Source organism: Chionomys nivalis, chromosome 7 (genome assembly GCF_950005125.1).
Source record: "Chionomys nivalis chromosome 7, mChiNiv1.1, whole genome shotgun sequence".
NCBI lineage: Eukaryota > Metazoa > Chordata > Mammalia > Rodentia > Cricetidae > Chionomys > Chionomys nivalis.
In genome coordinates, this window is record NC_080092.1 from 82,887,711 (window position 1) to 82,914,977 (window position 27,267).

The 27,267-nt window shown below is 50.8% G+C and overlaps 1 protein-coding gene across 1 annotated transcript; it reads right to left on the reverse strand.

The window, feature by feature from the left end:
* Positions 1-10,169: 10,169 nt before the first annotated feature.
* C1ql1 (complement C1q like 1) lies at positions 10,170-17,360 on the reverse strand. Its single transcript, XM_057775785.1, has 2 exons — positions 16,524-17,360; positions 10,170-10,759 (listed from the first exon to the last, which is right to left on the reverse strand). The coding sequence occupies exons 1-2, from the start codon at positions 17,118-17,120 to the stop codon at positions 10,580-10,582; spliced, it is 777 nt and encodes a 258-aa protein (XP_057631768.1). The 5' UTR covers positions 17,121-17,360; the 3' UTR covers positions 10,170-10,579.
* Positions 17,361-27,267: the final 9,907 nt, after the last annotated feature.

Sequence of the window (27,267 nt, forward strand, 5' to 3'; positions counted from 1 at the left end):
GGTCCGCTCATCCGCGCTTCCCATTGGCCACCGCCGAGCTCGTTAATTGGCTGTTTCCTAAGAAACAAAGACAGCCCGAGCTGCGCCTGCGCACTTGCGGTTTAGCGTGCCGGAGGTTCTTTGGCAGAGACTGGACTGCCCAGAGTTGCCGCCCGAAACCATTCCCCACCCCCAGCTGTAAAACGAGGGGCTCCGCCCCATCTCTGTCGTCTGTTTGCTGAGCTCCGCATCAGTTACAGCGACCACAAATTCGACAGGATTTTAAATCTGTTTCTGTTGCCCTAACGGGCACCCTCCTATCTGTAGTGGCGCCTTCCTTTAATCTCGTCACTCAAGGTAGGCGGATCTGTGTGAGTTCAAAGCCAGCCAAGACTACAAAATGAGACCTCTAGTTGCTCTCTATTTTCAGTAAATTGTGACATTGTGTGCTGATCTAGAGCATATAAGAAAGGAAAAAAATTTCCTCCGCCACAACTGTCAACAGGTTAGTAGCGTCTTTATTGAATACCTGGTTGACGTGACCCGAGCTCTTAGACCCAAAACGATAGAACAGCCCTTAGTGAGTACGAAACAAAGCAGCAAGAACATTGGATAACCTTGCCTTCTCCATCAACAAAAGGCATCAGTTGTTTAAGGATAGCTTTCAGGCTAATGGTGCTCTCCCTCTTACAGTGATGTGTTTGTACAGAGGTTAGGTGTAGTTAGGGTTCAGAACCTTGAAGGCCATGAAGAGAACAGGTATCAAATCTGGCACTTGTTTTTTTGTTTCCCCCTGCGCCGACCCCCACTCCCTGGAGCTGAGGATTGAATCCAGGGCCTTTGCTCTACCACTGAGCTTAATCTCCAACCCCATAAGTAAAAAAATTAAAAAGCCATAATGTGAGCAACACATCTTGTAGAGACATTCAGTGAAATGACACTAGGTGTTCTCATATTCATTCAACAGTTGTTATGAGAGCCAGGCTCAGAGGATACAGCGATAAGTGATACGTGGAGCTCACACTCTATAGGCAAAATTAGGTATGTATCAAGGGTGGAGATTGCGGTACATGCTAAGGCAGAAAAAGCAGGGGAATGTTACTAGTTCAAAGCCAGCTTCATAGACATAGTAAGTCTGAGGCCAACCAGAGCTATAGAGTGAGCCCCTGGGATAGTCTGGCAAAGTGTCTGTTGCTTGGATCTTAGAAGCCAAGATAAGAAATATTTATTTATTTATATTTATTGTGAGAAGGTAAATTGACCTACAATTAGCCCAATAAGAATTTCAAGGCTTAGGGGCTGGAGAGATGGTTTATTGGTTAAGAGAACTTACACCTCTTCTAGAGGATCTGAGTTGAGTTCCCATCACTCATAGTGGGGGGCTCAGAACTGCCTGTAACTCCAGCTCCAGAGGATCTGACACCCTCTTCTGGTCTCTGCAAAAACCTACACATGCATGCAAACACCCACTCATAGACAAATACATGTACACATAATTATTTTTTAAATCCTAAAAAAATAATTTCAGCTGGGTATAGTGGGGCATGCCTTTAATCCCAGCACTCAGGGAGGCAGAGAGGCAGATGGATCTCTGAGTTTGAGGCCAGCCTGGCCTACAGAGCTAGTTCCAGGACAGTCAAAACCACCCAAAGAAACCTTGTCTTGATTCACGACCCTCCCCCATCCAAAGAATTTCAGCTGGGCATGGTGGTGCATGCCTTTAATCCCAGCACTCAGGAGGCAGGAGGTTTTCTGTGAGTTTGAGGCCAGACTGGTCTACATATTGAGCTCCAAGATAGCCAAAATAAAATATACCCTATCTCAAAAAAAAAAAAAAAAAAAAAAAAAAAAAAAACACAAAGATTTTAAGGCTTAGGGCTGAGCATGTAGCTTAGCTTAGCGGTAGAGTGCTTGCTTGGTAATCAGGAAGCTGCATTTCGATGCCCAACACTGTAAAATATATATGCGAGTACACACAAGCTCAAGGCGGGGTTGGCATGGTGGTTCAGTGGTGAATGCCGCTAAACTGACGATTGGAGTTTAATCCCTAGAATTCACATGGTGGAAGAGAGAATTAACTTCCTCAGGTTGTCTATGGTTTCCGCATGCCTACTGTGGTGTGCATAAATAAATGTGAAATAATGCACAGTGAATAAATACATGTAGAAAAAATACCCTCAAGACATAGACTCTAGCCCTGAAGATTGTGCAGTCTTAGCCTTTGTCTTCTGCTCAGGCAAGAAGGGCTTCTTGACTGGTGTGGCTACATCCTGTGGGGTGTACGTACGTCTCACTTTCTGTGACTGCTGAAACAGCCAGCCCTACATGGTGAGGGGATGCAGACGCAGAGGAGAAGCACATCTGGACACTTCTTTTTTTAATTCCGGGGCTCAAAACTAGGACCTTGTGCATGCCAGGCAGACACATCCCTTATGTGTTTAACTTATACAATCTTTGCACCAAGGTCTGGCATTAGATGCTTTAGAAATAGACTAATTTTAGGGGCTGGAGAGATACTAAGTGATCTTCCAGAAGACTCAAATCCAATTCCCAGCACCCATATGGCTACTTATCATGGTCTATAACTCCAATCCCAGGGACTCTGACACCCTCTTCTGGCTTCCACAGACAGACACAGTCATGCATGCAATGCATAGACATCTATGCAGACAAAACCTCAAACACATGAACAAATAAGCAAACAAACAAATAAAAATTTTAAAAAAGAAATAGAAAAATTTTAAAGGTCCTTGGGATGGGCAGTGATGGCACATGTCTTTAATTCCAACACTTGGGAGACAGAAGCAGGTGGGTCTCTGTGAGTTCAAAGCCAGCCTGGTTTTACAGGGCCAGTTCCAGGACAGCCAAGGCTACACAGAGAAACCCTGTCTCAAAAAAAACAGACAAACAAACAAAAGAAACAACAACAACCAAAAGAAAAGGTCCTTGTATCAAGCCCATCATTCTGCTGTTCAGTCTTCTATTTATTAGTAATACTGAGAATGAAGCCCAGAGTCTCCACAAACTAGGGCAAGTGCTCTCCCATTGAGCTATAGCCCTAGCCCTCCATTTTAATTTTTATTTTGAGACAGGGTCTCGCTGCGTTGCTCAAGATGCCCTTGAACTCACTGTCCTCCTGGTTGACCTTGAACTCAAAACCCTCCTGCCTCAGCCTGAGAAGTAGCTGGGCTTACAGGCCTGTACCATCAGGGCCAGCTTTACGATACCATTCTTAGCAACTTAAACCAAACCCAGTCGAACCTAGTACAGAAGCCAAGCGCCATGAGGGCTAAGGAGTCCATTTGCTTTATCACGGGGGCGTCCTCAGTGGCCTTAACTTGCACAGTTTCAGAGGAATGGCAGCTTCCAGATCAGGATGGGACAAAGGAAAGTAGTAACCACTCTTTAAAGACATTTAATTCTCAAGGGGGACAGATAGAGAGGAAGTAGTTAGGTGAGAGGGACGACAGTGTCTAAGGAGGCCTTTGACACAGAAAGATTTAAACCGTGATGGAAAGGAGCTGATGAAGTATGAGCAGTTGAAGATTAATACAAAACCGAGATTATCAGGACTGGGGAGATGGCTGGCTCAGTCTGTAAGCTGCTTGCCAGGCAAGCATGAATCCCCGAGTTCCAATCCCAGCACCCATGTAAAAGGCTCAGCATGGTGGCATGCACTTGTAATCCCAGTGCTGGAGAAGTAGGGACAGGTGGATCCCGGAAGCTCACCAGTCAGTTATTCCAGCTTGGTGAGAAATTCCCAGGCCCCAGTGAGCAACTTGTCTCAAAAAATCAAAGTAGACAAAACCAGACAGTGGTGGTGGCGCAGGCCTTTAATCCCAGCACTGGGATTAGGCAAGAGGCAGAGGCAGGCGGTTCTCTGTGAGTTCAAGGCCAGCCTGGTTTACAAGAGCTAGTTCTAGGACAGGCTCCAAAGCTACAGAGAAACCCTGTCTCGAAAACAAAACAAAAAAACCCAAACAAACAAACCAAAAAAAAAAAAAAATCAAAGTGGATACTCAGGTTTGGTAGAATACACTTTTAATGCCAGCATGGGAGGCAGAGGCAGGTGGATCTGTTCTCTGCCAGATTGGTCTACATAGAGAATTTGAAGCCAACCAGGGCTACGTAGTAAAACCCTAACTCATTTTTTTTTTTAAATCAGACAAAGTATGACAGGCTGGGTACACTGTAGAGTAGGTTCCGCGGAGCAAATCAGTGTGTCCCAAATTTTTATTCATTCATTAATTTCAGCCCTATTGCTTTGGGAGTTAACGCCTGTGGAAGAGGATGGTGCAGGATGAAGCAAAAGGAGAAACTGCTGAGTTCTCTGAAGCTAGGAGGATACTTCAAAGTGGTCCTGTGTAGGGGCGGGAGGACTGGGCAGGGAGCAGAGGTCTCAAAGCCCTTGGCAAACTCAGATGGGGGAGTGAGTTATGAGAGGACAGGCGCACTCATGCTGGCAGAGGTAAGTCCCCTAGGAGAGGGATTTTCAGTAGCTGCACATGGCTGGCTGGCAGCACTCCCAGCAGTCAGGGAACAGATCCTTTCACCCTGAAGGACACCTGAGTGGTGTCTCGCAGGGCCCATCCACCAGCAAGGAGGGAAAGGGAGGAGTTTAAGGAGGGCGAGAGATGTTTGAAATCGCTAACATTGCCAGGTGGTGGTGGCTCATGCCTTTAATGCCAGCAGTTGGGAGGCAGAGGCAGGGGGATCTCTGTGAGTTTGGGACCAGCCTAGTCTACAGAGCAAGTGCCAGAACAGGCTCCAAAGTTACACAGAGGAGACTCTGCCTCAAAAAAAAACAAAAAAGAAAGGAAGAAAGGGAGAGAGGGAAGGAGAGAGAGAGAGAGAGAGAGAGAGAGAGAAGGAGGGAGGGAGGGAGGGAGGGAGGGAGGGAGGGAGGGAGGGAGGGAGGGAGGGAGAAGGAGAAAAAGAAGTAGCTAACATTATGGCAGAATGGTTCTTGTGTGGCTGGCACAGTGTCATGTACTAAAGGAAACATTGTCCTCTATGGAAAAGACTGAGCCTGGCCCTCACCAGAAGGCTTTGTGGAAGAACAGGCGAAGGACCTGGGCTTTGACTAGTGCACAGGTATTCTGCAGGCAGCTGTGGTAGCCAAGGGTCCTAGCAGATCCATCTCTACATCTGGTCAGTCAGTCAGGGGGAGAAGTCTGTGGCTTTCTTGCCCTTGGAGTTTCCCTGCCCAGGCTGGAGCTTCCTTCTGAGGGACCTAAGGAACTTCTACTTTGGGGACCTGGGGAGAAGCCTTCAGATTTGCCCTTCGTCAGCTGGAAGGAGGCATTACAGAAGGCCTGCTGGGTGACTAAGGGGAAGGAGAACCGCTCAGCCTGGAATAGAAGAAGAAATACTGTCACCGCAAAAGTTCAGCTACAACAATTGCTGGTACAGGGGCTCAGATTATAGAAACCAGCGTGTGTGTAAAACACGAACAAAGCAAGCCCCGCGTAGTGCAGTTGCGCCACAGCAAGCCCTGTTCACACTTGGTGCAGCTTCCCCTGCCCTTACATGCCACCATGCTGGGGGTGGCTGTACACTGTCCCCACAGGTATCTTGAATCTCCAGTGCTCTGGTTCTCAACCTCCTGATGCTGCGACCCTTTAATATAGTCCCTCATGTTGTGCTGACCCTCAACCATAAAATTATTTTCATTGTTACTTCATCACTGTGATTTTGCTACTGTTATGAATTGTAATGTAAACATCTGTGTTTTCCAATGGCCTTAGGTGACCCCTGTGAAAAGACCGCTTTGACTTCCTCAAAGGGACTGCGACCCACAGATCGAGAACCACTGCTCTAGCGGCTTCTTGTCCAGCTCCTTGGCACCGAGCGAGGGCCTTGGCTGTATATACGTAGGTGTTCAGAGGAGATCCAGACAGGAACAGATGGAGGCCTTAGGGTATCCTTGTTCTCACACCAACTGGGAACCACAGAGCAGAAGGGTAGTAGAGTCCGGAATGGAGACCAGAGAGCACATTCTGAATCCTTAGCTCTCCCTCCTGGATCCCCCATACCAGATCCTCCCCTTAGAGTCCCCCACTTACTTGGTTGTTAACAGACTGGGAAACAACCCAGGTGTTGTCTCTTAGGAAGCATCATGTCAACCCCAGGCCCTGACATACAAAAAACATTACATCGCAGGGCTCAGGGGACTTGGATTACAACAATAACAACACATACGCATTTTTTCCTCATAACTTACAGGTTCTCATTCACATCCTCACGAGAGCCTTGCAAGTTGATTTTGTCACCCAGCCCCGTTTTGTAGATGAGGAAACAAAGGGTCAGGAAAAGTGTCTTCTCCTAGAGCATGTACCACGGCCAGGACTTGATCCGGGGTCTTTCGTCTCCCTCCACTCCCAGCTTGTCCACTAGGTCCTGCGATCTCTGGTTCGAGCTCTGCCCTGGGCAACCTTTTCTGGGCCCCTGTGTTTCCAGCTGTGGAATGGAAGCCACCCACTCTGTGGCTTCGATTCTCAGCTTCAGCAGATAAGACAAATGGGCGGCGTGTGGAAAGTGCCCATGGCGGGAGAGTCCTCTGGTCCCTTTCAGCCACTAGCTGCTGTTTCGCAGTCACCCTTCTGGGCCCTTCCTGTACAGGCTTTTCACTTCCACCCCATTATCACTTCATTTGTAGAATTTTAAGGTTCGTTACCTGGGAGCTAGGAACTCACACCTCCAATTCGGTTTCATGACGTGTGAAAAGAGGCCTTATTAACAGTATCTAACCTGTCACAGCCTCGTCTGGGGAGCATCTAGATCAAGGAATGCAGCAGTGCCAGGGCATGGAAACAGCATGACTGGCTGCAGTGCGGAAGTCTCTGGTCCCCTGGAATCTGCTCTTGGCCTTTGAGGGTCCTGGGGCCTTTGAGGGTCCTGGGGCTGTTATCATGGTCAGCAGAACTCCAGTCAGGGTCAGAGCTGCTTTGAAGAGTTAGTTGGCCACCGCCCCTTCCCCAGTGCCCCCAAACTCCTCCCCGAACAGCTCCTGTGCCCGCCCAGCTCCCCTACCTCCTGGACACTTGTCCAGGATTGATTGTCTGGGCAGCTCCCCCTCTGAGCAGTAAATGAAATATTGGTCACCAGGAGTGAGGCAGGAGCCAATTAACCCCTAGACCTCGACATGGCAGATGTGTTGTAGGAAGCTGAAGCGGAGGGCTGAGTGCACCTGCCTGGCCTTCCTGCAAAGTCATCCAATTAGGGCAGTCCCCAGCAGTGGACTCCACTGCCCCCTCTGGACCTAGTAACCTCAGAAACCAGGGTGACGCTAGCACCTACGGCTGGCAGCTGCCTGGATAGAGAATGGGCTGCCATTCCTGTGTGAGTGAACTCTGGGGATATCTCCATCCTCACTCCCCTCCTGACAGAGACATTCTTCCTTAGTCACACATCTTTCTAAAGCAGTGTGTGTGGGGGGGTTAACCTGGGGAGACTTCTTGCTTCCATTCCCTAGAGTGGCCTTGTATTCTGTCTGTCCAGCCTTCTTCCACTCCCCACCTAGCCCTGCTCTGGAATATCCCTGTACCTAAAGAGCCCCAGACTGAGGAGGCTGAGGCGAGACAGGCCATCTGCTCTTAGAGAACTCCCAGCTTAAAGGAGACAATCTTGTCTTCAAGGTTACCCTAGCTCACGGGTAGAAACAGTTCCCTCATCTCAGAAAGGCCTAGACGAACGGAAAAGTAAGCTTGTGCCTACCCACAGAACTGCTAGTGGGAACCACCACCACTACATTGAGGGATCAGTTACTGATGGAAGCGGATATACAGCTCTCTGTCAAGGAGCCAGGTGACAGCGTGAGAAGAAAATACAGACTTTGAGGTCCCACGCGTCTGATGCAGGAGACACAAGCCTTGCCTTCGGAAGACTTTCCAGTCTGAATAGTGGAGACATAGCTCTTGCCCCTCATCAGCTGTCTCTCATCTGAGGGAGAAAACAGATTTTTGTCTTTAGGGAGTCACTGTTTGATGGAGAAGACACCTTCTAGTAGATTCCCTTGCAGCTGGGATATCGCCTAAGTGCCAAGCAGCTCTGACATCGCGGGGCAGTCCTGAAGTCTTGCAAAGGTAGAAAAAAACCTTGGCTTCAGTCCATTCCTAGGTGTGCCAGACATTCTACCTGGCCATAGGCAAGTCACGAGTCTGTGAGCCCCCATCTCTCAAAATGACATGAGGATTAGCAAGTCACCAGAAAGAAATGCAAAGCAGCCAGCTAGCCAAGCACTCACTGCAGACACAATTAGCATGCTTTTGGTCGTACCAGAGGTCCTGGGACAGTCCTTATGGTCTCTAGGTTAGGGCGGACACCCCAAGTATGGTCACTGGGTAATTCTGAGCCAGTGTGGCTATCAAAGAGTCAGAGGCAGCTGTGGACATCCCTGGGGACAGGAGGAGTGCCTTCTAATCTAATCACACTTCCCACGGAGTTTCTAGTTCCATCCAGAGCTGCCAGGGGTTTTATTGGGTTTGTGGGGACCTGCAGATTTCAATCTCCAGATCCCACAGGGAGGGAACAAGCATTAAACTAATTTTATTAAATGGCCACAGCTGGCAGCGGGGGGAAACAGGGGAGAGAAGGGAAGATAAAGAAAGCCATTCAAATCTGCCAGCCATGACAAGGGTCCATACATGGGGCCTGGCCAGGAGGGTGGCTACCCCTCCTTCCTGTCTCTCCAGCTGAGCCAGACTGGCCAGCCAGATGGGACCTTCCCTCAATGTAGTCTTGGCATTCTCCAAAAGCCCCAGCCCGTGGCTGCGGCCCATGGCAGATGTTTATTAATGCATCAGCCCTCTGTAGGGCTGGAGTGGAAGGAGAAGAAAGGGGCAGGGCTGCCTCAGCTTCAGTCTCAGCTCTGCTTTGAATATGCCAGTTCCTCATGAATATGGAGCCCTGGGTAAGAGCACTATCTTGGCTCAAAGGTTGGCATTTGCCGGTTTGTAGCCCCGTGGTTTGGCCAGCTACGTAACCTCTCTGACCTTTGGTTTCTTTATCTAAAAGTGGATAAAATAGCCAGGAGTAAAGCAGTGCACCTGTAATCCCCGAGAAGCTGGAACAAGAGGCTCGTGTGAGCTCAGGAGTGATGACCCACCTGGTAAGATGGTGGGCGAGACTCCACCTCAAAATAAATATATCACTAAAATGCACGAAACATGCTGGGCGGTGGTGGTACACACCTCTAATCCCAGCACTCTAGAGGCAGAGGCAGGCGGATCTCTGTGAGTTGTAGGCCAGCTTGGTCTACAGAGTGAGTTCCAGGCCAGCCAGGGCTACACAGTGAAACCATCTCTCAACAAACAAACAAAAATTAGACAAAATAAAAGCATCTGTGGGCATAGGAAATCTTTTCATGAACCCATTTTGCACCTCACACACAACTGTGAGGAAATATTTATAAAGTGCCTACCCAGTGTGACACACAGTGGGAGTTTTCTAAATATTAGCTATAATTATTTAGAAATGCTATATCTGTCTGGGTGTTGCAGCTTGCCAGTTACAAGAAGTCGAAAGAGGCAGGCCAAAGAGACTCGGGGTGACTTGGATTCAAATACAACCACAGAACTTAACAACCAAACCTGCCCATTCACCCAACTCCAGCGTGGGTGGGAGAGGTACCTAAAAGCAAAATGAAGTCTAAACAGGAAGAGCTATGGACTCTGAGCATGTACATTGTAACTCTTTAATCTTCAATGGGGTAAGTGGGTCTCCTTTCCCACATTTTACTGATGAAAAACCAGAGGCGTTAACTAGCTTTTGGTGCAAAGCTTGGTTCTTTCTGTGGCTTTCACCAGCTGGAAAGGAACTTGGATCACAGGCGGTCTCACAAGAACCTAGGCTCTCTGCTTAAAAAAAATTGTTTGTACTCTGTTCCCAACGTAGCCAATGCAAAAATGGCACTTCACCCCCACATAAGATATAACAGCATTGCTTCCCACTCCTCCCACTCCAGCTGCCCACGTGGGCTGTGGTAAGCACCAGACCTTTTGGTCCTCCCGGCGCAGCTCTGATTCCAGCATCTGACTGTGCCTAGAAACTTTTACCATGCTCCTTCCCAGTCTAGAGGACAAGGTCCAGGGTACCTCCTACAGACTTGCCCAGGGCACAGACTGAAATCCCCACGGGGTGGAAATGTTTTTATTATAGCTTTGGTCAGACCAGTTGCAGCTGTTCCAGGGTTTTGTGGGTGCTGGGAAGTTATCCAGCCCCTAACCCGCTTCTCCCCGAGGCGGGGTCACTCCGCAGGAAGCAACAGCGCCAACTCCCCGCCCCCCAGACTGGGGCTGGCTGGCTGGACGGGGTGGGCAGTAAACAGTCCTATTGTACACATATACAGTGCAGGCTGGGACCAGGAAGGCGACCTGCCACCCGGGCCGGAACTGCGTGCGGGTGGGGGGGGGGGAGAGCCGGAGAGGGGATTTAGCGCTCCAAGGAGTAAAGGCCTGGACTGGGTGGTTGGAGGCGGGCTGGGGGCGATTCAGCCTGGGCCAGGCAATTTGAAAATGAGTAGGGAATGGGTTCTCATTTGCCTCTCCGGAGAGGGGAGCCCCAGGGATGAAGAGCAACGGATTGAAAGGGGTGCAGGGGCTCAGTCTGAATAGATGATGAAGCCAGAGAACGTGCTGTATTTGTTGCTGTTGCCACCGTGCGCTTTGCCTCCGTCCAGCTTGATGAAGACCTCATCGCCTGCGTCCAGGTGCAGGATCACACTGTTGCTGGCATAGTCGTAGTTCTGGTCTGCGTCCTGGGCGATGGCGCTGGCCCGCACCTATGGGTGGGGGAGGAGCGTGGGGGAGGCGGGGGGGGGGGGCGTTAGGGATGGGGAATGGGGCAGTGTGAGAGGGGAAGGGAGTGAGGCAGCCACACGGTGAGGATCTGGGGGCCCTCAGGTCCAGCTTTCCCACCCACCAGCCTACCCTATCCCCTTTTAATCATGCATCATCACATTTTGGGAGCAGCCATAGAGAAGCCCTGGATCCTAGGGCAGGGCACATCTGCGCCGAATCGGAAGTCCAGATGGAGTCTTCCTCTGTAACTCCTGCAGGTCTTACCATCTGCCTGCTGCCCACCTCAGTGCCTCCAGGGTGGTCCAGCTTGGAAGTCCTTCCTTGCATAGAGGGCTGCCTTGTGCTTCCTGAGATGGAAGATCTGTCCTTAGCCTTCCTTCCTCTCTGCTTCAATATCGACAATGTTTTCCTTTCCCTCACACCCTCCTGCTCTCATGGCAATGGATGGACAAAGGATACAGCTTGGCCAGAGGTGAGGCAGCTGGGGTAATACCAGGCTGCCAGTAAGGAGCCACCCGAGAACCGGGGCTGAACCTTTGGTCCAATCCAAAGCTCATTCCAGAGTCTCTTTTACCTTGCCACTGAGACTCAAGGCCTGGTAATTATTTCCTCTCCTGGCCTTTGATTGACCTCCCTGCCCAAGGCCTCTGGGAGTTACAGCTACATCCCTGGCCAAAGGATGATCATGTCTCTTCATAGGGCAGCAGAGAGGAACGGGATGGGAAGAAAGGAATTGAGACCTTACATACTCAGTGTCCTTGTCTTGAAGGGACATGAGGACAGGAGGGGACTGCTCAAGGGAAGCACTAGCACAGAAATCTGAATGTTACCACGACTTTTGGAGGCTCTCACTAGTTTTAAGACGTTGAGGGAGGATACTGGTGGTTGAGTTATCTGTGGACATTTCTGAAGCAACAAGAGAACTAAGCTTTAGGACTTAGGATCTCCCTAAAATAAAGAGTAAGGAACGGAAGAAGAGGGGCTGGAGAGTTGGCTCAGTGGATAAGACCACAGAGCTGTTCTTCCAGAGGACCCAGGTTCGATTCCCAGAACCTACATCACAACTGCCTGTAACACCAGCTCCAAGGGATCCTATGCCCTCTTCTGTCCTCCAAAGGCACCAGGCACACACGTGATGAACAGACATACGTGCAGGCAAAGCACCCATCCACATAAAATAAACTTTAAAAATTAAAAAGAGAGAGCGAGAGGAGAAAAGCCATCCCCTGGGTTGTGGCCACTAGTGGGGAAGGCTACGATGAACTGGGTTCTCAAGCAGGCTCTCCCACAGTTCCTCTCTATGCCGCTCCTCTGAAGGCAGCTCCTGCAACCTCGGCTGACGCCAAAGCACAGCATCTTTGCTAAACCAGCCGACTCCGCAGCAATGCTGCACCCAAGAGGGCCCATCACATTCGAATGCAGCGTCCCAAAAGTCAATGTCCTTCCATTGTTATCCAGTCTTATCTCTCCTTAATCTCTTCTCCAGCCAGGGCTGGAACTATGTGAATTCTAACTGGGGAGACGTCTCCTAAAACAAAGCAGGAGAAGGGGCTGGTGAGAAGATAAAGGTACCCCTACTACCAAGCCTGACGACCTGAATTCAGTTCCCAGATGGAAACCCGCATGGTAGGACAGAACTGACTCCTGCAAGTTGGTCTCTGATCTCCACAACAAGAAGTGTTATGTCCCCACCTCAATAATGTAATAAAATTTTAAAGGTGTGCCCGGCAATACTGGCGTACATCCATCTTTCATCCCAGCCCCCGGGAGGCAGAGGCAGGTGGGCTTCTGTGAGTTCAAGGCCAGCCAGGGCTACACAGAGAAATCCTGTCTCCCCACCCCTCAAAAAAAAAAGTGGAAAGAAATGAGGAAGAAACTCTGTTAATTTAAAGCCTCGGTGTCTCTGTCTAGAAAACTGGATGAGAAGTCGCTATCTCACTACTGCCCACCTTTACAAACGCCTTTAGATGGTAAAGAAAAAAATTAAGCCTTGATAGGGCTTTAAACTAGCAGAGAAGAGCAAAAAAGCAAACAGCCAACTTCTGTATTGTTCCCTGGGCCCTAATCCTGGTAATATTTATTATTACACGTGCACTTCATTATCTTCGCTAATAAATTACTACTAATAACAATTATTTTTATTACCCAGATTAATTTAGACTTAACTCATTAAAACAGTGTGCTCTTTAATAGCCAGATCCATTAGAACAGAGCCATCCGTCAACAGGAATCTCCGGGTGATGTGACGGGCATCACAAGTGTTATGCTTACGTTTATTATTTATTCATCACCATGATTGTTGCTGTAATTATCCTAATTATCCATGGAAGCAGCAAGAATTGATGCCCTTCCATCCCTAGACAGCGGGAGATCCTGAAACGGAACCCAGGGGTCCCGGTTCTCCACTCAAGACTGGAAGCCATTGAGGCATCCAGCTCCTCTTGGGAGCCGTAGGAAAGATGGGAGAATTGAGGTTGCCATGGAGTCCAGAAAGCAGCCTGTTCCATGTCAGGAAGGGCTGACAAGAGGGGAAACTGAGGCAGTGGTTCAACCAAGAGAACCGAGTTGCTAGGCTATAGTCAGGGAAATGGCTCCTGTCCCCAGTCCAGGCTGGGGTCTTGAGTTTGCAGGTGTGGCTCCCAGAAGTGGCCAAGGTGCCTGGTTCACAGAGGACTCATAGGTTTACAGGACCCCTTCCTTGCGTGGTACTAGGCTCTGTGCTGTGCTGGTACCAGAAACTAGCGAGGACAGCTGGGTCTCTTTCCACCCTCCAGGTGAGAAGGTGATCCCCAGGAGTTTTTTTATGGCACAGTCCTCAATTTACAGATCTCTGCCGGCCTTAGCCCTCCAAGCCCTCACCCATGTGTAGACTCACCTTCCCGTGTCCTTTTCCCTGGACAAACAGCACTGACCACTGGCATGTCCTCACACGGCCTCTTCCTATAGCCATGTTGATCAATTTTGTGTCCACCCTAATCTATCTGAACCAGATATGGAGGTAGAGAGTCTCCCCAATCCTAGAACCCTTTTCTCAGACGCCTCATCTTAAGCACTAGTACCAGGTGCAATCAGATTGGGGGGATTGACACAAGGCTATCCCTGTGGAGGGAGGGCAGTGGACCTTGGACAAAGGTCCTTGGGCTCTAGGCATCGGATGGCAAACCCCTTTCTCCGCTCTTCTTGCCCAGAATTGGTCTGCCTTCCCAAAGAACTGGCAACCTCTTTGAAAGCAGGAATCTAGACACTCACCACTCTGGTGACCTCTGTCCTGAAGGCACGGAAGGCAGAAGCTCCTTTCCTCTCTTCCACCCACTGTGCAGCCCTGTCATTGTCTTCTCTCCTTAGTAAAATGTTCTCCCCTTCCTCTGACTGTTTCCTTCCTCTTTAGTGGCCTCTCCTTACCTGGCAAACCCAGGTTCAGCATCCTTTCCTTCCTGCCAAGTGGTTCTGAGCTACGGTAGGACCGACCTGCTGAATCACTCTCTTAGACAACACATTCGGAGACAAGAGTTGCCAGATGCATTCCAAGCCCACCTTCAATGCAGCTGAGTGCAAATGAGTGGGTTATTATGTGACCACTACTGTCTCTACTACATAAACCATAAAGACCCAGTGGGCAAATGGGCTCACCCCTTGGTGCCAAACAAGCCTCACACCTTGTTTCCTGTAGGGAGTCATGACAAACACGTGGAATGATTGGTGAGATTCCGTGAACCTCTTGGACAATCTGGAAGGAGGCACAAAAGGATACTGGGGAGGAGGCCGCAGACTCCATTGCTGTTATAATTTTTTTGTTTTTTGTTTGGAGGGGGGTGTCTTTTTTTTTTTTTTTTTGGTTTTTTTGAGACAGGGTTTTTCTATAGCTTTGAAGCCTGTCCTGGAACTAGCTCTCGTAGACCAGGCTGGCCTCTAACTCACAGAGACTCACCTGTCTCTATCTCCTGAGCGCTAGGATTAAAGGCATGCGCCACCACTGCCCAAGGAGGATGTCTTGAGTAACTGTTAATGGGTAGAGTCTCTGAAACCCTAAAATTACCCTCAGTGAGCCTCTGGCAGCCTGTGGTTCTCCTGCCTTGAGAACCCTTCTTCATCAGGTTGTGCTAACACTGTGTCTCTGGGGGAGGGGAAAGACTTTTGGGGAATGGTTTCAGTTCCAGGACGCTAAGGCAAGTGGCCCTACTCCAAGTACATGCTATCTTAGGAGTCTCCTCAGCTCTGTTTCTGGGACCCTGCTGGGAGACCCCTGTGGTGGGGCAGAGTCTAAAGGCCTAGTAACACTCAATTCCAGCAAGCCTCCAGTCCCCTAAACCTCGGCTTTGGGCCAGCTCAAACTTTCTTTGAGGAAGGAAGGAATGTCATCAATGAAGGTGACATTGCTGCATGCCTTATTGGTGATTAATAAGGGGACTTGTGGGGCTGTCTGCAGAATGAGCCTTTGCTGGATTCTGGGGCTTTCCCATTTGGTCAGGAACCAAGGACAAAGAGGAGAGTCACCAGAAGCCTGATAGACACAAATGGGAGAGAGATACAGCTATGGGGGTGGGGGTGGACCCAGAGAAGACAGACAGAGATGAATGGCAGATCCCGCTAAGAAATGGTCAAGAGACAGAGAAAGAAGAGGCAGAAACCATACTGGGGAGTGGAGGGGGCAGGCAGAAGAAAAAAGAAGCCAGACTTCCATGCCGATAGGCTTTCTGCCCACTCTCCTGTCCCCAAACTTTGCAGATCCCAGAGCAGGGTACTGCTGCAGTGGGAGGGGTTCCGAGAAGATCTGGAGTCTCAACCACAGGGGGTTCCTTCTAACTTCACCAGTCTACCTCAGCTCTGACCCTGGCCTCTGAGAAGAGAAGGTTCAACCTGACCACGCCCCCGGGGTGGGGCTCACGTAACCCAGAGGTGAGAGCGCCGGGAACTGGGAAACCAGGGTGGGTGGTTCCAAGGAAAACGCTGTGCGCCCGCCCGCCCGCCGTCCCTATCTCAGACCCAAGCAATCCGTGGAACAAGGAAGACCTTTCCACCTTCCTATCTTCTAGGATAACGGAGGAATTGGACCTGGAGACCTTAAGGAGGGGAGTTCCTATCACTCCGCCCCGCCTCTGGAGGAAACTTTTCCCCGGAGGCGCTGGATAGCTCTGAGACTCTGAGAAAAGGTTGACCATTCCATTTGCAAAGGGTATCAGACCAGCTCGAGGATACCTTCTCTAGAGCCAGGGATGTACTGCAACTAAGGCTATCGGGTGCCGGACTCCCTTTGCCTTTGTGCCAAAAACATTTCCTTCAGCCCTCCTCCTGCGCGCCCTAGCCACTCGGTTTAGCGTCCTCCGGTGCGGAGACTGTTTCTCCTTATCCGTGCCCTAGAGCACATCTTTGCTGTTCCCTTAAAGCCAGTCGGCGTCAGCTTGAATCTTAGCTCTCGAGTGAAATCAACCTGAATCAGCCTCCCAAGGGCCAAACCCCCAAGGACCGGTCCGCGCGCCCTAGAGCCCTATGATCTGACTAGCTGGATTTATCTTTACGCATTTTCACTCCCTTGAACCACTTGCCTTAGAGCTCGAGCCCAAGGGCTGAAGAGTCAGGGGTGCCTGTTAATTGCAACCATTCTTCATGTGATAGTTAAGGGGGCCGCTTTAGGGTCTCCACCTACGCCTGCCTGGTGTGCCTGTCGACTCTGATCCAAAATGCATTCTGCTGGGGCTCCCTGGGTGCCCTGCCCCCAGGTCAGCCCCATGCCCCCTCATGGCCCACCTGGCCGTTCTTGCAGAGGTCCGCCCACATACTGGTGCCGTCGCCGCCGCGCATGAGAACGTGGTAGGTGAAAAAGTAGGTGCCAGGAATGTTGCATGTAAACTTGCCGCTGGCCGCATCGTAGTTGTTGCCTAGGTTGGTGACCACGTCGTCAAACTTGAGCACCTCGTAACCCTCATGAGGGTTCTTGAGGCCGGCATAGAAGGCCACGCGTGGCACCGTGGTATAGGTGGCCGTGCTGATGGCGCCGCTGCCTCCTGAACCCGGCAGGCCAGGAGGACCAGGCTTGCCTGGCTCACCCTTTTCCCCGGGCGGTCCCACAGGACCAGGAGGGCCCCGGTCCCCTGGAGGCCCGGGGGGGCCCGGCTTGCCGGTGCGGCCCGGCTTCCCCTGGGGGCCCTGCACCAGCGTGGAGGGCGGGGGCGCACCGCTCTGCTCGCTTAGAGCGTCGCCGCCGTCGGACCGCGCGCCGGCGCCGGGGCCCCGCGCAGGGTAGGGGTCGCACACCATGCGGCAGGTGCCCAGCATCTCATAGTGGCCGTCCGGGCCGCCCGAGCTCACCAGCACCGGGATGAGCACCACCAGCACGAGCAGCATCACCACGCCCGCGGCGGCTGCCAGCAGCGTTTTCCGGCCGGCGCGGAGCCTGGGGAGAGCCGGGCCACCCGGCCGCACCGTCGGGGCAATGGTGCCGGCGGGTAGGGGGCGCGGGCGTAATGCCCGCGCTCAAGGGCGGTCCGGCGGGGCTGCGGGCATGGGGCCGGGGCCCGGGCGCCGCGCTGCGCTGTTTGCGCTGCGGAGCCCAGCAGCCGGCTTCGGCCTCGTGCTTCCCTCCCGCTGCGCTGCCGGACTGAACGCGGTGGCCGCCGCCTCCCGCCTTGCGCTTAGCTCCTCCCGCCTTCTCGGGTTGGGGCCACCGCCCCCTCCGTTGGGCCCCGCCCACCCGCTTCGCCGGGCTCGGAGAGGGCGAGGGGTGGGGCTGCGGGAGGGACAGGCGCCTAATTGGGCCGCGGCAGACGTGAGGAGGGAGGGGCAGAGAGGGGCGGGGTTTATGAGACTGGGGTGGGCGCCACAGAGGTAGCTGGAGAGGTTCGGAAATGGGGGGGACTAGAGTCAGGTAAACAAGGAGGATCCCAGAGGGAAGGGATAAGTAGGACCAAAGAACCAACGGAAGGGAGAGGCAGAGAGCTCAGAGTGGCATCAAGATAGATGTCCCGGGGGTCAGTCCCGAGGAAAACCGTGACAGAAGGGCAAAGGATCACCACATGCAGGAGGTTGAAGGATGAAACATTTCCTCTATCTGCAGGGGACAAAGAGATGTTGAAGTGGGGCTGTGCAAAGTAAGGAGCAAGAGGACAGACCAAGAAAGAGGGACAGAGTGAAGGCCAAAGCGGGAAAGGAAGACTAGGGAGTCTAGCATCCAGATAACCCGTCTGGATACTTTGCTTTTAGGATGCCCAGAGGGATCTCTGAATTCTAAAAGCAGCCACCTCGTCTTTTTATTATTATTATTATTATTATTATTATTATTATTATTATTATAATAACTGTTCAGGAACACCCTCTCCCAGGGTGGCAACATCTTCAACCCTTTCTTTTCTACTGCCCCTAGGGCTATCTGCTAGGCTGCCTCTGCCTGGGACCTCTTTCCCGCGGCTTCCTCTGATCCCAGCTACTAGCTAGACAAGGGAGAAACAAGGCCCATGAAAGGTGAAGGACCCTCCCCCCCATGTTATCTCTTAATGCTAACCAGTCCTGGGTAGTGCTATTTTCTAGCTGCCAAAAGAGGAGGGGTTGATCTCTCCTAGCCCCTTAGGGGATTCCCTAGCTCATTCCCATCAGGTTGCGTGAGGCTCTCTTTTTTCCTTGAGCGCAATAAAGTGTTTAGGTTGCATAAACTGAAATGTGTCTGCTTCCATCAAAATATTTGTCATATTATTTGAGGCCCAGCTCAAGCTGCTGCACTCTGTTCCTCCTTCACCCACCCCCACCCCCTTCAGAGGAGGACTGTGTCTTTCGGAGGCCTCTGGTCACGATAAAAAATGACACTCCAGCTCATTCTCTATGGCTGCAAGACTCCTCCCAGCTCACACTCCCACCGCCGGCCCCCTGCGGTCCACTTGATTCTGTGACTATTCCTACCTAAGATTGAGACTAAGGGACACAGGAATAACCGATGGTAGGAGTGGGGGTGGGCGGGATGCTGCCAGAGAGGACCTTCTAAGCACTAACCCAGGTCAGAATGACATGGATCACCAAGAAGGAGGGAGCTAAAACAAACAAACTGTGTTAGATGCTGTGTATGTATAAACATATTTGAACTTCAAATCAATCTAGACATAAAGCCCACCAATAGTCTCACTTTACAGATGGAGAACAGAGGCTCTGTGAAGTTAAGAGATTTGCCCCCAAGTCATGTAAGTAAGATGTGGTGGAGGAAGCTAGCTAGCATTCGAGCCCGCAGCCTCATTCCCGGCTTTTCCAACCTCAACGCGACAGGGTCCCTGGGGACTAGTTACTGTCCAAAGTGCAAGGTGATGTGAGCACACCTTAGTGCCCCTACGCTTCTCCAGGCAGACGCAGGCCAAGAAGACCTCCTGGTCCCTCGGGACAGTTTCTTAAGTGCAATTCCCTTTAGAGCGACCGGGCTGGTGACCCGAGGGGCACATGCGCGGTCATGGGAGTTTCATTTGTCCAGACCCGCAGCCTTCAAGACACACGCTAGAGACCCTCGTCCCTTAGGCTACTGGCGTTCGTTGGTTGCCCGCAGCCTTAGCGTGGCGGGCGGGGGAACCAACCCAACAATATGCAGCCGCCGAGGTGGGGGCGAAGGCGGCCACCCCCTCGCTCGTCTGGCCATCCGAGAGGCGCGCTCATCGCCGCACCGTGCTCCGCCCCCCGCCCCGAAAGCGCGCCCGCTCCCCTGGCGCGGTGTGGCGTCTCTGTCAGCCCAGCCGGATTCTCCCCGCTTCGCTGGAGTGGAAAATAACGGCTTCAAACTTTGCAGAAAGGAGCTGGTGCCAGCACTTTAATTAACAGCCATCTTGGCCTGTGAGCCTGAGCCACCGCCTCCTCCCCTGAGCTCCTCCCCTGGGCTCTCCCGGCCCCGCCCAGGTTCCCCCATAAGAGACCATCCCTACTCCTACCCCTCCGGAGCTCAGCACCTTTTTATCCGAGAGATCAGGTCTGGACGGATTGAGAGGATGCTGCATTAACGTCGTCTCCTCATTTTAATTCATGAAAACCTTCTCCAAGCATTCTTCATTCTCAAAAGCCGAATCCAAAATTCTAGAATTAAAGAACTAGGTGCCGATTCCACCTGGTGATTTTAGATCAATGGCCTTGTGTCCATTACCTCCAGTGTCCTCCTCTGGAAAAAGGGTGGTTGTGGGGGATTAAATGAGATACAACGTATATAGAATGTCGGGCCTTAGCTGCTAAGATAATTGCTTCACCTAAGAAAGTCCTCTTACCACCCACCCTTGGCCTAAGTTGGCTGTGTGTTAAGCTGTCTTCTTCCTGAAGACTGCCGTATTTGGGCTAGGAGAGGACAGAGGCTGTATGCATGTTTCTAGGTTTAGAGAGGGCACACGAATCTTTTCTTACTTTTAATTTTTGTTTGTTTGTTTGTTCGTTTTGAAACAGGGTTTCTCTGTATAGCCCTGGTCCATCCTACAACTCTCTCTGTAGACCAGGCTGGCCTCGAACTCACAGACATCCACCTGCCTCTGCCTCCCGAGTGCTGGGATTAAAGGAATGTGCCACTACTGTCAAGTTCCAGGCCTTAACTAAGGAGCAACATAAGGGCTTAGGTCTTCAGGGAGGTCCAGAAGTGAAGACTCTGCCTGCAGGAGGCAGGCAGCACCTTTCCACATTCCGGATTCCGTAGTTGTTGAGGGCAAAACCATGTGTGGCTTTGACTTCCCTTTTCTGATAGAGGATTCATCCATCTGGTCCCTCCATTTTCGTGGTGGGGTTGGTCCTCAGTGATGGAGTGAATTGCTTGGGGAGGGCACAGGAAAAGGAGAACAAGGGTTCTGACTTATGTATGGCTGCTTTTGAGAATGAGTAGCCGTCCTTTGTGTTTGGAGGTGCGCTGAATGAGTGTGAGTGGGTGGGCGTGACTGTGAGAGACTGTGTTAGCAGTGTCTGGGATGTGAGCGATGAAGGGAAACAGACTTTGACTGAGCAGCTGGCAGGTCCACAGTCAGTGGTGTTTGCCTTGACTGGAGACACCTAGCTGGGTGCTGCAAGATGGTAGTGGTGATCTGCCCCATGAGAAGAGCTCAATGGAAGCACCGTTGGGCAGGAGACACGGGCAGAAAAAAATCATAAAATAATGTTACTGCAGCCAGTGCGAGTTTTGATTCACTTACTAAATACCAGAACCCATTTCAAGCACTTTATATGTATTCCTCTCTTTAAAATGAATAGTTGATTATCATGGACTTAAAGTCATTATGTGTCTTTTGAAAATTAGTGTGTTGTGTGTTTGAATATTTTGCCTGCATGTATGTCTGTGCACCACTTATATTCCTGACCCTGTGAAGTCCAGAAGAGGGCATCAGATTCCTTGGAACTGGAGTTATAGGTGATTATGAGCTACCATATAGGTGCTTGGAATTGAACCCATGTCCTCTAGAAGAGCAGCCAGTGCTCTTAAATGCTGAACTATCTCTCTAGACCCTGAAGTTATTGTATGTCTTTATTTATTTATTTTCTATATAGCACTGGTCATCCTAGGATTTGCTATGTAGACCAGGCTGGCCTTGAACTCATAAAGATCCACCAGCCTCTGCCTCTTAAGTGCTGGGATTAAAGACGTGTGCCACCATGCCCAGTATGTGTCTTCATAGTACAAACCTCAAGGTAGATAGTGTTATTTGCCCTGTTTTATGACTGAGGAGTCTGAGTTTGGGTAGGGGTTTGCACGAGATGTTATGAAGCATAAATGATTTACAGATTAAGATTGGCAAGCCCACGGGACTCTAGGGAGGCATTACAAAGGAAGCATCATTTTTGTCGCACCTGTCTGTCTATTCATTCATCTTTCTCCCATCCATTCTGTAACATAATTTTAACTGACTCGGGGTCCAATTTATTACCACGGGGACATAATGATGAGCAAGAAAAGGCTTCCGACCTCATGTAGTTTACAGCGTACCACTGGACGCTGGACTATTAAACAAGCAGTAGCTATTAAGCCTGACAAGCCTGCTGCCTGGGAACCTGTGACAGTCACACAGGATTCTCTGGAGGCCGCAAAGAGGGGACACTTCCTGATCCAGGTGCTATTTAAATTAAGCCCTGACAAAGGAAGTCAGTCAGGTAAGGGGCTGGCTGTCAGAGGGATTGGGGAGGGGGATAGGAGAGGGGTTTAGCTAGAGAAAACAGCGTGTGTTAAGGACTAAGCTTGTGGGGGGTCCTGTGGGCTGTGATAGAGTTTACAATTTATCCCAAGGCAATTAGAGACTACTACTGAAGAATGTTGAATGAGAAATATGATCAGAAATTTTGCATGAGAATGATTACTCTGGCTCCTGTGGGGAAGAAAGACCAAAATAGAACATTTGTGGAGAGACTAGGAGGTGATTGTGGTCCAGGTAAGACGTGAAAGCCTAGAATAGGCAGATGAGAGTTTACGTTAGTGACTAATGAGAGGGACCCTAAAAGGATAGGGAGGGGGACAGAGGACTTCCAGATTTCTGGAGGAATCTTGAAATGTATATTATGGGAATGAGGGATGGATGGATACTATTGCCAGTGCCCGGGTACCGATATGGACTATGTTCTTTTGTATTCTAGTCATTGAATTCTTACTAGAGTCTAAAGAATCAGTGCCACCATCTCCACGTGGAAGGGGAGGACACTGAGGAACAGAGGGGTTAAGTAACTTGCCCAGGATCATGCAACCAGTAAAATAGAGAGTCAGCACAGGAACATTGGTCTCCTGGAGCCTGGATTGGGACCTTTCGTCTCTCCATCCCTTCCAGGTACATCCCTGAGAGGGAAGACAAAGAAGAGGACTTTAGGATCAAGGCCCAGATAGATTTCATTTCTAATCTCTAAACTCTGGCTTGGCCTAGATAGGAACTGGTTATCAGAGGCAAAGACTGGCTTAGAGGCTTAGAGGTCCTCTTCTTCTTCTTCTTCTTCTTCTTCTTCTTCTTCTTCTTCTTCTTCTTCTTCTTCTTCTTCTTCTTCTTCTTCTTCTTCTTCTCCTCCTCCTCCTCCTTCTTCTTTTCTTCTCCTCCTTCCCCTTCCCCTGTTCTCTCTCTCTCTCTCTCTCTCTCTCTCTCTCTCTCTCTCTCTTTCTTTCTTTGAGACAGGGTTTCTCTGACTGTCCTGGAACTTGCTTAGTAGACCAGGCTGGTCTTGAACTCACAGAGATCCACCTGCCTCTGTCTCCCAACTGCTAAGATTAAAGGCATGCACCACATCTGCCCGGCTAGGACTTCCTCTTACTCCTCTGGACTAATAATTGTCCAGGAAAGCTCTGGAAGGATGTGTTGCTCACAGTAAGGACATCTCCCCAGTGATATCCATTAAAATTTCTCCATTTGCTCCATGACATTTTAATTTGAACATTTCCAGAGATTTCATGAAAGTCTCTCCATAATTTAGGCCCCCTCCCCCTTGGAGAAGTATGACATTGGGTCAGAAAGTACAGGAGAACAGATTTTGAGTTATGATCTGGGGGAGGGGTGCATACCTCAGCAGGCTGATCCAGGCTGGTTCTCAGAACTCAATTATGACCCATCTCAGAGGTTGGAAAGGAGACCTCCAGGTCCCTGCCTCTAGCCCCATCTTCTGTGGAGGACAGAGGGATCCAGAAACAAAAACAAAGTTCCCAGGCCATTGGTAGGTTTTCTTATTCCTCATCACTGCAGAACCTGGACCTCATGCCTGAAGATGGGGGTGGGGTGCTATGTGGGAGTTCCAGGGACCTGCCCAGGCCTGTGCACCCTGCTCCACCCATTCTGATCAGTAGCTGCCTATTGCCATCTCAGATCCAACTCCAGGGAGACAGCTCAAAAAAGGCCCTGGCTGAGGGTGGAGGAGAACTAAGGGGAGGGGCTGCTTCTCCCAGCCCAGTCTGCCTCCCCCAGCTGCATGTATAAGTGATGAGGCTCCACAGGCCCAACAGGAACCAATATAATAGGGGGTGCGTAGGGTCAGCCGGAGAGGCAGATATCAGGACGCAGGAGTGACAGGCAGTGCAATTACGCCTGAGCCTCCTGCAAAGGCGACTGGGAAGCCCCATCTGGCCAGCAGGATCTGCAGGCTCCCTTAGGTTCCCTCACCACAGGCCTTAACTCTTCCAATCCCACCAGAGAAGCCGGAGAAGCCAGGCTAGAGAAGAAACCGGGGCTCTTGAGGAACTCAGGAGGGGTTTCACAGATTTCTCCATCTAAGGATGGGAGGTGGGGGATGACTTGGGAAGGCTTTCTCTTCCAAAGCATTAGATTCTGTTTTTGGAGGGGAGACAGGGTATAGAACCTGGGGCTTCATGACTATTAGGCAAGCGCTCCCTCTACCACTGAACTCTATTTTGTTTGTTTGTTTGTTTATTTTTGTTTTTCGAGATAAGGTTTCTCTGTAACTGCCCTAGCTGTCCTGGAACTGTTCTCTGTAGAACTCAGAGATACAGTCCTGTCTCTGCCTCCTGAGTACTAGGATTAAAGACGTGTGCCACCACCGCCCAGCTCATTGAGTTCTATTCCTAGGTCTATACCCTCAGCCCACTTTTTAATTTTTATTTTAAGATGGGATCTTGTTATATTGCCCAGGCTAGCCTTGAACCCTATCTGTAGACCAGCTAGAGTTACTATTGTCCTTAGCAGTTGGGAGCATAAGCCTGTGTCACTGAACTCATCTCAAAAGCACCTCCCTTTTAAGGAAAAACCTCCCTGCTTATACCTACTTCAAGAGGCAGAGACAGGATCTAGAGAGGTCTTAGAGACCTGTCCATTCACAGAGAGGGAAACAGAGTCGTCCCAGGGAGGGAGGGTTGGTTTGCCCAAGGTTGTAGGGTCAATCTGAGGCAGAACCATCATGAATCCCTGGGGCTCTTTCCAAGGCCACACTGGTGAGAAGCTTAGATAACCCATCACTGGACTGGGTGTCTACACACACAGACCCTCTCGGGTGGTAATGGAGGATGGGGCTTTGGGGAGTTGGTGGGAATGCTGGAACTATGGCTGTGGTAGCATCTTCAGAGAGCCCAAGTCAGCCGGGGCTGGGGTAGCATGGTGTTCTCCTTCCTGTTGTGTTCAGAATGCCTCTCATCTCTTTATGAAGAGGGGTATATGAAAGCCATGGAGACAAGTAGAACTAAGAAAGGGGTACATAGTACATGTTCACTAAATGGGGCCCTACACAGGGCTGGCTGCAAGGACAGGCATGAAGTCTGTGCAGTAGTATGAGGCCTGCATTCAGAACAGACTTGAATTTGGTTTAATGCTCTGTTCTCACCACCCTGAAATTCTTACCAGTTTTGGAACCATGTTCACTTCCCACTGAGTTCTGCAAAGACGCTGGCTGGTTCTGTCCCTGGAGTGAAAATGTAGTTTCATCTTGGAGAGATCTCCCTGATATCCCCCTGCCCAAATACCACGTCAATATCCCAAAGTGGAGAGGGGACACACTGGTGTTTGGTGAGCCTCCTAGGATCTTCATCTACCATGGTCGACCATGCATGTGTTGGAAGAACTTGGCATAGTGTACTGTCAGCTTCAATGCATTGCGCCTGCCTGTCCATCTGTGTTTCATTCCTAACCCAAGGCCAGGGGGTATAAATGAAATGGGGGCACTGGACACCAGACTCTTGGTCCCAGCTGGAATTTCCCGTCCCTTGGCAAAATGAAATGCAACCCCTCTGCTTTCTCCTCCCTTGGCCTCCTGCTGGGATAGAAGGGGTTGGTGTGTGTGTGTTGGGGGTGTGCTGGGAGATCAATTAGCAACCATGCCAAGCAGCAGGCGGTGGGGTATAGAGTACGCTGGCTTTTCCCTGCTATAGATCCACGCTCTCTGGGAGAGGCACTAGCTGGCTGCTTTGGGCTCAGGCTGGGCTATTTTAGGAATATTCTTAACCCTTCCCGAACCGCTGCCATCACCAGATCTCTCTTCCAGAACACATGCCAGCTCAAAATTGTCCCTGCCTTCTGTTCCCTCCTCCCAGCCTCTGCTCTTCCTCCCAAGCAGTTGAGAAGGTTGGAGTTGACTTTCGCCAAAGAAAACGCATGGCCCCTGAACCCAGTTCTCTGCTCTTTACCTACGGGCACTAAGGAGAGCAATCCCTTTGAGCATCTTCTCAGCCCTTCTCGTCTTTTTAGCTGGGAACCAAATTCAGGTCGTCTGTTAGAGCAGGAAATACTCTTAACCACTGAGCCCTCTTCTCGTCTTAAAAACGTGGAATGGAGGCAGATCTATGCACATCCGAGGCCAGCCTGGTCTACAGAGTGAGTTCCAGGACAGGCTCCAAAGCTACAGAGAATCCCTGCTCAAAAACAAACAAACCAAGGAACAAAAACCAAAAACCAACACAAATGTGGAGTGGTTAGACCTGATTGCCAGAGAGTAAGATGGAAACCCTCGGGGCCTCTGTGCTCCCTGGTAGAGCACAGCCCTTGTGCACAGCTCCAGCTGGGTGATTCATATAAGCCACCAGGGACCCTCAGAGTCACCAGGTCCCCTGCTTACTTTAAAAATTTTTCCTTTTATTACATGACCTGACGTCTTCAAAACACCTACGCAGTACAGACATCATCTGAGCAAGGTCAAAGGGGGTTGTACCATTGCGGGTCAGAGGGGCTCACCAGCCAGGAGCCTGAAATCGTAGATAGTCTGTGTTGGGTCCTTCTGCCACTAAGAGCTGGAGTCCGCCAGCTTTGAAGTGCTTCTGGGAACACGGTGGCTGTAGCTGGGTGTGGTGACCCATCTCTGTTCCCAGCACCTAGGAGGCAGAAGCAGGCAGGTTTCTGGGACTTGGAGGCTAGCCTACTCTACATAGCAAGTTCCTGGAGGCTAACCTAGTCTACATCGCAAGTTCCAGGCCAGGCAGAAAAAAAAAATGGGGATGCCAAGCATGGTAGCACATCTGTAAATGAAGCACCTGAGAGTCATAAGACAGAGACCAACCTAGGCTACATTGCATATTCAAAACTCCTACGATGCCCCAGAGCCTGTGCGTGTGGGGCACGGTGCTAGGCACAGACATAGAAGATTAGGTTTTCAGTCTCTGTCTGGGAAAAGGTACTCCGCCTCCTCCAGTTCACCATGATGCCTGAGCACCCACCTTGGACCATGGTGTGGACAGCTTCGGGCACGCAGACCCTTCTCCTTCAGGTATCCATTCAGTCCCAGTCCAGTAATAGGAGTGATGGGGCTGACAGGTGCGGAGGATAACTCCAGCTGAAAATGCTTTAGTCTACAGAGCGGAGCGCCCAACTGCATGCCCACTGGCCTCCTCCAATCCAGAGAGCTCCTGGCAGCACCCTCCAGGGACTGCGGGGGAGTTCCATGTCATCTAAGATGTAGGAAGGCCCTTTCCTGTATCTGAGTTGAGAGACATAGGTAGGTGCAGGAGAAAGACCCTCTGTTAGATAAGAACGGGGCAGGCTTCCTGATCCAGAGCTGTGGCTGATATTTCTAGACCTACAGGGGCCATGGGCTAAGCTTTGCAAAGTCAGAAGCTGTGAACTCAGGAGTCCTGAACACCTGTCTCTCCACAGCAGCCCTGCCC